Here is an 11,548-nt window from a genome sequence, read left to right on the forward strand (position 1 = left end):
ACAGATTGCCACCATATAGCTGGAAGAGTGCTGAGTGCAGTGTTAAACATCAAACCAACTAAATTTAGGATTGGTACACAGCTGCCAGTGCTGGTTTGCATGAGGTGACATTATTTGGATAGATCGGCCTCCCAACTTTGTTTCATTACATGGATTGTTACTAATAATGTCAGTCACTTGATTGTCTGGTCCAGCCTGGATTATTTAGAAAAATTGCATATGTCTGTAATTTTGTTACGGTGTGCAAGTATTGTGGTCAAGTTTTCCATTGTCATTATTTCATGTGCACTATTGTTTTCTATTGCTGTAATGAATTTTGTTATGTTTAGAAATGAAGAAAATGAAGACATACCTGAGGAGATAGATAGCCAGTCTGAGGATGAGGAAGATGATGGTGATGAAGATGAAGATGATGAAGACGACGAGGACGAAGACGATGAAGATGATGTTGAGGATGATGAAGTAGAAGGAGCTGAAGGAAGTCAGGAAAGCAGCAGTGCAGGTGATGGTGGCAGCGGTGGAAGTCCCACGAACATTGACCTGGGGGACAAGCGCATGCAGGCCTGGGTGGAGACGGAGGCACTGAAGCTCATGGAGAAGACCGATACATGTGACTGTCACCACTGTGTTACACAGACACAGGCGGAACAGTTGGTACGTTTACTACTCTTCTCTTTCATAATGCAGTGTTAAAAATTAAGCAAGAATGTCAAATACAATATAAAACAAACTTTATGGATAACAGCTTCTTTTATTTCGTGAGTGTGACGTTTCAATACAGATTCTTGTCATTCCTGCTTGATAATGGTACAAGTATCTATTGAAATGTTACACTCACGAAATAAAAATGTTGTTATCCGTAAAGTTTGTTCAATATTGTACTTCCCAACCTTTAAAATGCCACACAAAGAAGAAGAAAGTCAAAGGTTCCTTGTCATAACACTAACGTTAAAAATATTTGGGGGTCCTGAGATTCAAATTGGGAGAAAAGTCAAGGACCCAGGACTACAAAAACTAATCAATAGGGTTTATATACACTATGAAACCGTATGGCATTAAAAAAATCATTATCTTAGAGATTTGTGTATATTGTTTTGGAGATGCCAGAAAAAAATCTTTTGATAGGCTTTAGAAAGTTTTGTTTAAAGTTTTCTGTAGTTTCTGTGTTTGGGGGCGTACATGTAAAGTTTTTGCTGGGGTTAACTTGTAAACCAGGTGTGGATGTTTGTATCATCTCTGATGGTTTGAGTCCGCTTTGCTTTACCTGCATTTAGTAATGTATACAACAGACAGCTGTTCATTTTCCTATCTTAAAAGATGTGATCATATTTCATGTGATGAATAGTTGCTGCAATAGCACACCAGTTAAAGCTGCAACACATATATACCTATAGCCATACATGTTGACATTCATGTGTTTTACTTTCAGCAGAAGGTAGAGGACAACCAGTGTCAGTGCCATGTGTGTCTCCAACAACAAGGCCAGACTGTGTCCACCTCCCTACCCCAACATGTGCCCATCACGCCCCGCCCCGCCCAGCTGACCTTCACATCTACCCTCACATCCACGGCTCACCAGGCCTACACAGCTTGCAGGCTCGGAACATGCGGTCCATCTTACAACCTCAGCTCTATGACCTCCATGGGCCTCTCCGGCAATCCAAACTCCCTGTCAAACTAGACTTTGACAACCCTGAGAACATTCAGGATCACTTATACCATGCGTACGGTGACTGGGATAATACTCCGTACGACCCTCGAGTGGTGATAGGTGGTTATAGGTACGGAGGAGGGCTTGGTTCTGATCTTCTTCCTCCTCCACCTATCACAACCAATTCTCCCTACCCTCCGGAGCCCCTTTCAAGTGTGTCACAGACGGCCACAACTACCACAACCTGTACAACCACTAGTGCTTTAAATAACCATCTTGCAAATGCAATTACCAAGTCGATGGACAGGTCCAGTGATCATCAAGTGAAGCCAGTCCTCTCAGACAGTTGTGCCAAGTGCTCTGAACCAGTGTCGTCGCTGTCGTCGTCGGTGTCAACGTCAGTGTCTCAGCCTCATGGACCACCGTGTACGAGGCCAGCTACTCTTGGTGGCAACACCCAAGTCCAGCAGACAGGAGTTAAACAGCCCCACACTCATTGTAAGAAGCATGTGAACGGAAAGACGACCTCTCAGCCCAGCCATAATCATAGTTTACAAGCACATGGAGGCCTACAGGGGGTGCAGTCTGATCTGTTGAAGAATGCTGCAAGGAATAAAGATGAACTGTCGCGACCTCTCCGCAACTCCAGTCTGAACCCACATCCATGCTCTCATGCTAATACTCGGAATGCCTCCTCTGTGCATCAGACACAAGGAGACTCCCATGCAGGATGTTGCCCCAGCTCGGTACCCTTGGCTACGACGGTCAACAATGTGAGTGTGGGAACGTCCACTGTGTGCACAGACCCAGACTGTGATGCTCACCATGACGACAACTGTGACAGCATTGACGACAGCTGCTCCGAACAGAGTTCTTCCACCTCCACTTCCAACAACCAGAAGGAGGGCAGTAAATACTGTGATTGCTGCTACTGTGAATTCTTTGGGCATGGGAATGTAAGTATAGACCAAGTCTACCTGTTCACTCTGTATTTAGTAGACCCTTGAAGATCTGGGTTAGAATTTGTCTTCAGCAACCCATGCTCAGTTATGGCATTTTTCTGCCGATCCTCAGATTTCCGCTGATGTTAAGCGTCTGGGGTACCCCCCCATTCGATGACACAATAATTATTTTTCAGCTGTAAGTAGATTTTCCTGTTGCCATCCCTGCATGGTTGTAAGAGGCTAATGAGATCGGGTGGTCAGGCTCGTTGACTTGGTTGACACATGTCATCATATCCCAACGGTAAAGATATTGCTCATGATGTTGATCACTGGATGGTCTCGATTAGTTACAGACTGCTGCCATATAGCTGGACTATTGCTGAGTGTGACATTAAACAACACACAGACATAAGCTGTATCTAGTATTGTATGTTCCTTTAAGATGAACTCTTAAGGTTCTTTATATTAACAGTCTGCACCTTTAACCACTGGCTTAAAGCCTGAATTTTTTGTATTTTGGTCAATTAAGCTCAATCAGTAACAGCCCATATGTTAGAATGCACAGACATTTATGTTAAAAACTAACTGTGGTGATGTTCTGGTTCAGACTGTGATGATCATGTTAAGGTTGGCATGAGTTGAAAATCATCTGCATGACATATTTGGAGTACTAGGCACAAAACTTTTAACACTCGCATGCAGTATTAGAAAGATTGAGGAGAATACTGAAATGAGGATTGTGCTACTTCTGTAGCTGCAGCAGAGTAGGCTTCTGGATAGTACTTGTTTACTATAATGACCAAATTACAGTAAGGCCTAGAAAAAATTTGTTGTGGTTCCGATTACCCAACCGACCCTTGAATTCTGGTGCCGACCCTATTACTTATAAGCAGTATGAATGAAATAAGCTTTCAGATACCATTGTTTTTTCCTGGCATTGACGGATATCGGTCATTCTGATAGAGAAAGTCGACATGATGGCCGCAAACTTGATTGAATAAACAATTACACATTGATAAATGTGTTATTAGTTAGTACTTTACTTTTTTTTTAAAATGTTAAAAAAAATCCTACCTACCTATCCTAAATTTTAAAGTGGTGTAATCGGAACCACAACAATTTTTTTATTTGGCCTAAAGGAATATAAGAATATCCTTGGCACAACCATGCTAGATTATTTAAGGTTGTGTATCAGTTCTGTTGTAAGAATGCTTCGCCTGATTCAGTACAGTCTTGGTCCCATCATTATGAATGCCTTACTCAAGAATGCATTAATAAAGAAAGGCCCTCACGAGTGTTGTGATGTGAAGGCTAATGTAGTAATATTGTAATTCAGTGGGACATCCGATCTCATTAGTGCGATTCATGAATGACTATTTGTATTTCCATGAGGACTACCTCCTTTGCCATTCAGTAGATGTCTAAGCTCTGCAGCTAATTGTTTTGCAGATTCATATTCATTCATAACCCAATATAAACAAGGACAATATTACCAAGTATCTTCAAATATTCCTAGCATGCCTACCCGTGAAAGTCCGGGTTGGAATTGGTCTTCAGCAACCTTTGCTTGTTGTAAGAAGCAACTAAAGTGATCGAGTGGTCTGGCTTGTTGACTTGGCTGACACATATCATACCCTAACTGGGTAGATCAATGCTCAGGTTGTTGATCACTGGATTGTCTCGTCCAGACTGCATTATTTAAAGACGGCTCCCATAAAGCTGGAATATTGCTGAGTGCTGTCCATTTGAAAATCTTTTTGTATCCATTGCTTTTATATACCTGGTACATCCAGCATCAGGTTGAAATTTCTTGTTTCCTGAGCAAACATTATCAACATCAAGTGAAAGGAAAAAAGAACGGATATAGTTTTTGATGTTCTATTCACAAATTTTCAGGATGAATGCACTGCTAAATGTAAAATCTCTGTCACCTGACTGCCATGTGATTGAAACTCGATGTTTGTTGCTATCAAACTGCAATTATTATCACTACTGGAAAGCAAGTGGAAGTTATATTGTTTATCTTCAGAATGGCTTGTCTTCACTTGATTATTAGCAGACATAAAGCTATCTTTGTTAATGCCAATTTCTGGTGTCCCCGCTGTGATATTGCTGGAATATTGCTAAAAGCAGCATAAAACCATACTCGCTCACTCCTTGTTTATGATTAATCACAATGTGTCATGAGTTACAGATTAGTAGCTTTTGATACTGTTACACGCTTATTATTCTGTTCAGTCATTAATTTCTGCATCTGAAATGAATTTGCTCTGACTTTGTCCTGTTTAATGTATTGAAGGATTTTATGTTACGTTTAGTATTTCCCCAACCCAAATCTCTTTTTTGATTGTAGCCACCGGTTGCCCAGACCAGCAAGAACTATGCAGAGATGAGAGAGAGACTACGGAGGCGTTTAAAACGGAAGGTAATTAGAGTCCGTTCTGTCCTATGCTCCTAAAAATAACATGTTCAAATTTCTCAGGTTTCTCGTTGCCATGGTAAGATTACAAACTGTTAGTGCAAAAAAAGGTGTGACTTATAAAAAATAATTTATGAATGACAGGGGTGACTAACTTCTGTTCCTTTGATAATTTTAGTTGTGTCAAAACACTGGAGTTTATACTTATATTCTTCTGGTGGATCGCCTTGAGCAATCACGGCTTATTTCATAAGAAAGAGGCTCAGAACAGCAAATTTTCAATGAAGTGGTTTATCTTTACCAAGCAGACGGAAGCCAAGACAGGGGAGGAACAAGGTGGCCTGACTGAGCTGACTATGGAGAGTTCTTGTAGTCACAGCAAGCTGGCGGATCCTCTTGAGATGAAAGGGCTGGAGGAACTACTTCGCTTCATCAATGGCACTGAAGAGAGCAAGAAAGAGGAGAAGGCTCAGAGTAGCAAGGCGGCAAAACGGGCTCGTCGGAAACAGAGACTAGTAAGTGCACATTCAGTGGAATTGACTGAATTCAGATCCTGACTGTCTTATTCCCCGTGAAGATCCTGATTTACACAGTGAAGCATTAATGAACAAACACAAAGCGCCTAAATTGAGAGAAATTATCTTTTTGCTGTCTTATTGCTCTGATGAAGTATAATGGTAGGAGACAACGATCACTTCATGACTTGGTTCGAAGTTGCCAGAAATCCTATCGACAAAACGTCTGTAGCACGTCCTTCATAATCCAATGATGTAGTATAGAGTTAAGTTAGGTTGCTATGTTATGAATGCTTTGTGGATTGGGAACCTGTGCTCTTCCTTTAAGGCCTTAAAAAAATAATGTTGTTCGATTACCCGACCGACCCTTGAATTCTGGTGCCGACCCTAGTTTTTTTTAGAGGTATGAATAAAATAAGATTTCAGATACCATTGTTTTTTCGGACAATGGTCATTCTGATAAAGAAACTCGACATGATGGCCGCAAGCTTGATTGAATAAACAATTACACATTGATAAATGTGTTATTAGTTCGTACTTTACTTCTAAAAGAAAAGAATTCCTACCGACCTAAACTAAATTTTAAAGTGGTGTAATCGGAACCACATTTTTTTTGTTTGGCCTAAGTAAGAATTCTGAAATGAAAGTCTGTTAGCTGCGGTGGCTTGAGTCTTTGATTAAGTTACCAAATACAAAACAAAACAGGAATTAGTTATTTACAGGTTGCTATAATATGGCTGGACTGTCATATTGCAATATTTCTTCACATTAAGGTCATTGACATTTTGTTGGTTTAGGTTATGTTTATGACATTGCTCCTATCAATCTTGAAATGTAATATTCAAAAGGTTAAAACTGAATTTATATGTGAATGGTTAAGACTGAATTTGAAATTGAAATGATAAAATAGTTCATCTTGTCTCCTTATTAATTTATGAAGGCTGAAGAGAAAGCACGAGAAGAAGATCGTCGGCAAATGGAGGAAGAGAAGAAGAAGAAAACAAAAGAGGATAAAAAGAAGAAGGAAGGACTTTTAAAACATCTTGAAGAAAGGTTTTCATCATCTTCAGAATTCGACTCAAGTACAGGCTCACTGAAGAAGAAGAAGGGGAAGCACAAGGAAAGATCTGAGACCATCCTTGCGCCTCTCCCAACCTCTGTACCTCCTACTCAAATGAATTGTCGAAGTGTTCCCAGACCCATCGAAAGTGCCAAGCCAGCTAAGGTGGAAACAATAGTAGAACGGAAGCAAGAAGTCATTAAAGGCCGAGATAACACACCATCTCCCAAACAAATCCTGAAAACCTCAGGTTCAGGCAGTGCCCCAACAACTCCTACGAAAGACTTAAAACAACAGGCCATGACAGACAAATCCCAAACAATGACTCCTGACAGACAGCGGCGAGCAAAACCTGCTCAGAGGACAACACCCTCCAATGACACAGTTGTGTCGAATCATCCCAAACCCAACACAACTCCACAGCCAACTCCAACAATCTTGTCCAGACAGCCTGCCCAGCCAGCCAAACACACAGCCCAGCAGAAACCCCTACAGAACAATGTTCCCAAGACTACCAACAATACACGTAAAGCAGTACCTCCACAGCCTTCCCCTTTACAGAACCATGTGGACACCCACCCGGAAGTGGATTTGTCAAAGAAGGGCAAGAAGAAAGTTGTCACACCGGTAGTACCACCAACAGCCAGTCAACCTGTATCCAAGTCCACCCACAAGCAGAATGGCTCAATCCTCAACAGAGTGGAGATTGTGCAAACACCATCAAATAGCAATGGGAAATCAATGGAATTGACCTCGGGAAAGGATGCAAAAATCACTAGGAATGGTGTTGTATCAAAAGGCAATGGTGAGCTGCTCATAAGACCAGGCAAGAACCACAAGCTTGCAGATAAGAAGCAGGAAACTGGAGCTCCAGAACAGGTACAAAATACATTATCAATTGCTTTTATTGGCTCAGCAAAATCAAGCAATATGTTCCTAGTAATGTTTGCCACGACGGCTGTGGTCTGGTCCACACACTTTCATGGTTAACTGCTTACATCACCATCAAGAATGTAAAATGTTTTGACAAAACCAAGACATTGCTTGATGTATGATGTAAGTACAGTGAAACCTGTCTAAACCAGCACCCCACGGGACCGAAATAAAATGCCGGTTTAGACAGGGTGCTGAATTAGACAGTGGATCATTTTCCAACATGGCTGCCATTTACACTCGTCAATCTCTTTATCTCTATAATGCCTTTGATCTTTTGTAATTGTGCAGCTAATTAAAATTGGAAGTTGCGGTGGCTGAGCGGGTTTGGCAGCTAACTTTATGTGCTGGCGATTAGGTGCCTGACTCTGAGTGTGGGTTCGAATCCAAGATGGGACTCAACCCAAAAAGTACTAGAATCTGTACTTTACTAAGAGAGTGTAATCCCAAATATAACATATATTAAATGAAAACAATGTTGATGTTTGCCGAGAGGAGTGTATTGGATTAAGGGACCCTGATTGGACTGCTCGTACCCATGCCGGCTTAGAGTGTTTGATTCACCGCGTAATCACTACTTCCTGATTATCTAGTGTGCCAAGAGGATTAATTAGTGTATTGGATTATGGGTCTTTGATTGGACTGCTCATACCCATGCCGGTTTAGACAGAGTTAAAATTGCTTGTTGGGACCGGAAAGTCGTGCCGGAATACGGAATAGACAGGTGCCGGATTAGACAATGTTTTAATGATCATAATTTCGTTGTGAAATGGCAGGACCAAAATTTTATGCAGGTTTTGACAGTTCGCCAGGATTAGACAGGTGTTGGTGTTGGCAGGTTTCACTGTAGATGAACAAAAACCACAAACACTGTAACAAGTAACAAGAGTTTAAGATCAAGTATACGTATGATATGTATATATGATTAATTTGAACAATATGCTATTTACCTATAAGAGTGATGTGAAAAATCAAGAAATGAAGTAATTTATTTTTATCTGCAGAACAAAAATGGAAAAGTCAAGAAAAACAGGAAGAAGAACAAAGGAAGTGATGGCTGTGTTGGTAAGCAAAGATTATGAACTTATAAAAATCCCCTGCCTGGACAAGAAAATCTTTGTTGATAATCTGGGAGTTTTCATGGTGTAACACTTTACATGTCTTTTATCTAAATCACACGGAATAAATTCAGTGTTTCATGGAAGAGAAAAATTTATGAATACACATTGTCATTTTGAAAGTGGTCAGACCCATGGATTTGAATCCTGGATGGGACTAAACCCCAAAATGTGCAAGGATCTGTTCTTTACTGAGAGAGTGCAATCCCAAATATAACATGTTAGAGAGAAGTTATAGTTCTTACTGTGTGTAGTTTGCAATATGGACATCATATGTAAGTGATTCAACTGCCGCTCAATGTCTCTTGTATTATTCTGTAAGATGATGTGTCCCAAAGATTTTATGATATATTTTACAATCCTACCACTCATCTAAATGAGCTTACTTGATCAAATATTCATTGATGCCAGCTCATAATGTCAGCTCATAGAGTTACTCCTTGGAATGACATTGTCAATGTTTTGTTTCAGATGAAATCTTCATGCCACGATCTGAGTCTGACCTTGAAAATGGAGACATGGATGAAGTGGAGCGGGAGCTAGAGGAGTTTAAAAGGTGAGCTGTTGGGAGTTGGCTAACCATCAGTGAGTGTGGCATGTTGTGGTTAGAATAGATATCAGATGTACTACTTATGCTGGTGGCCGTCAATCTTGCATGTTAAAGTTCTGTGATAAATTGCAAACCTTTTGCAGATCTTCTTCCGAAACTGCCAGATAGCTAATTTTTACAATTTCATGGGTCTCAGTTTGATATTCACAGTTATCTCCCCTGCTGAATAATCCCACTGTGTATAACCATTGACTTGGTCAATACTATTGGTTTCTGTGCATATGATCGACATGATGATTGTTACATGAGATTTCATAATTCTCTTAAAGGTTCTAATACATCAGTCTGTGACTCCATCCACAAATGTGTTCAAGCTGAAGCCTGAATCTTGTTAAATATCTGTCATTTTATTGCAGTCAATAATGGCCCTCAAAATGACACGACAATCTAGAGATGTTTCAAGAACACATGTTTAGGCTTACAGACTTTGTTATAAATTGAACATGCACTTGTTGCAAGTAAAATCAAATTCCTCATGTCAAGCCCTGTAATATTTTCTTATGGATGGACACTGCCATGAACATTAAATGTAGGCGAAAAAGAAATATGTTCTCAGTTTCAAGGAAACTATTTTTGTTGCAGATTCTGTTTTGATAGTCCACAACCTCAGAAGAAGGAGAAGCTCCAAGTTAATTTCAACCTGAAGGACATCTTCTCTAAGAAGAAATCTGGCCTTGGCTGTAGCTAAATGCCTCAGCTTTTTATGTGGAGTTTGTTTCGCAGTATGGGCACAGATTGTCAGTATTGTGGGGACTTTGCTTTAAATATGGTTTTACTTGTGTACCTCACAGGCCAGGTCGCACAATGTGTGCTGTAGTAGTGCTGTATTCAAGATGGCTGCTGCTCTTGTCCATGGCGACATTAACTAAGAACATTATACACTTTGTCATCTTCATTTTATTGATTTCACTTGGACATAATCCATGATGAATTTAGACTTCAACAAATGTTACTATTCCCAATGTGGCATTCCATTCCTCCATCAGCCCTCATTTGTCACTCGAGGTCAGCAACACTTTTTTGTAGACAAAACCAGATATTTGGTTTAAGATCATCTTTGGTTCAAGGAGGTTTGTTTTTTTCCTGTTTTTTTTCACCGAGGAACCTTTCCTCCAGTTATCATACTTAAGTACATGTTATAGTTGTTGAAAAGACTACTGATATTTGGAAGGTCCATTGGAATGGATTTGTGAGACGAACAGTTATTGTCTTTGGCAAAGGTGACAACTTTTACAGCTTGTGGAAGATTGGATGGTAATATGAATTGATTCTGATTCTTGAGAACTATCTCGTAGAGGAAGAAATGGATTTTAATGATCAAATGATGTTATGGCTCGCCTGTAATTCGAGCTGCTGTTAAATTGTTGGTTGGTTGGAAGCCAACTCTTTGTACCCAACTATGTGCAAAGCTACCAACTGCTGTAAGAAGCATGGGGACTGAACCGCACCAGCGAGTGTCTGTCTGTCCCTCAGTCCTGTCATTGCTCATGCTGCTATGCAAGACGTTAAACCCGTGCTGGTTTAGCCACAGTATATGTGATGCAAGATGGAGTTTTGGTTAGATTTGTTTGCAGGGCCTTGGCTGTGTATTGCATATTTATTACCTGGATGTTAGGGGGATTATGTGGGGAGGGATGAGATGGTTTGGGTCGGGAGACACAGTCAAGCGCTATTGTTTGTAGTTTGCCTAGTTGACTTTGCGTGGCTTGTACGGAAGATTGAGTGATGCATGGAATAATCACATTTTTTTTTCATTCATGATGACGCAGGCAAAATTCTGTTTGTTGGGCTTGATTTACCCTGCTGTATTTTAGCCTGTATATTATCCTATAAACTAAAGTTACCCTTTTTACAGAAACTGACTTTGTGTTGTCAATTATATATGTTCAGCTGACATAAGCTTCATAACAGAACCTGGTGTAGCTTTGTGGTTAAAGTGGTTTGATTCCCCACATGGGTGCAATGTGTGAAGCCCATTTCTGGTGTCCTTGTCGTGATGTTGCTGGTCCCAACTCACTCATAACAGAACCTGATGCATCTGTACCAACTCGGCACAATATTTACCTATCAACATGCTCATGAACATAAGATATCACACATGCAGCTGAAACACAGATTACTTTCAAAGTTTTTACTGTCAGTAGATATTCAAATTTTTGTGAGAAATACTGATGACCAAATATTCTCATAATTAGTACACAAAATATGTACCGGTAGTAAAAAACCATACATACCGAAAGTCAACTTAATGAGACTGGCAAGTTCAGAGAAGTTGAACATTGAGAGCAAATAATGGTC

At 40.3% G+C, this 11,548-nt stretch overlaps 1 protein-coding gene across 1 annotated transcript in view; it reads left to right on the plus strand.

Moving 5' to 3' along the window:
• LOC124265639 (protein FAM193A-like) overlaps nucleotides 1–11,108 on the plus strand; it is a 34,180-nt gene extending 23,072 nt beyond the window's left edge. The window contains 9 exon segments of the mRNA XM_046700432.1: nucleotides 330–654; nucleotides 1,430–1,519; nucleotides 1,522–2,607; nucleotides 4,949–5,020; nucleotides 5,320–5,529; nucleotides 6,470–7,468; nucleotides 8,527–8,587; nucleotides 9,112–9,196; nucleotides 9,833–11,108. Coding sequence (XP_046556388.1) covers nucleotides 330–654; nucleotides 1,430–1,519; nucleotides 1,522–2,607; nucleotides 4,949–5,020; nucleotides 5,320–5,529; nucleotides 6,470–7,468; nucleotides 8,527–8,587; nucleotides 9,112–9,196; nucleotides 9,833–9,938 — 3,034 coding nt within the window. The 3' untranslated portion in view covers nucleotides 9,939–11,108.
• Nucleotides 11,109–11,548: the final 440 nt, after the last annotated feature.

Source organism: Haliotis rubra, unplaced genomic scaffold, assembly GCF_003918875.1.
Source record: "Haliotis rubra isolate DU_JTF1 unplaced genomic scaffold, ASM391887v1 Scf99, whole genome shotgun sequence".
Classification (NCBI taxonomy): domain Eukaryota; kingdom Metazoa; phylum Mollusca; class Gastropoda; order Lepetellida; family Haliotidae; genus Haliotis; species Haliotis rubra.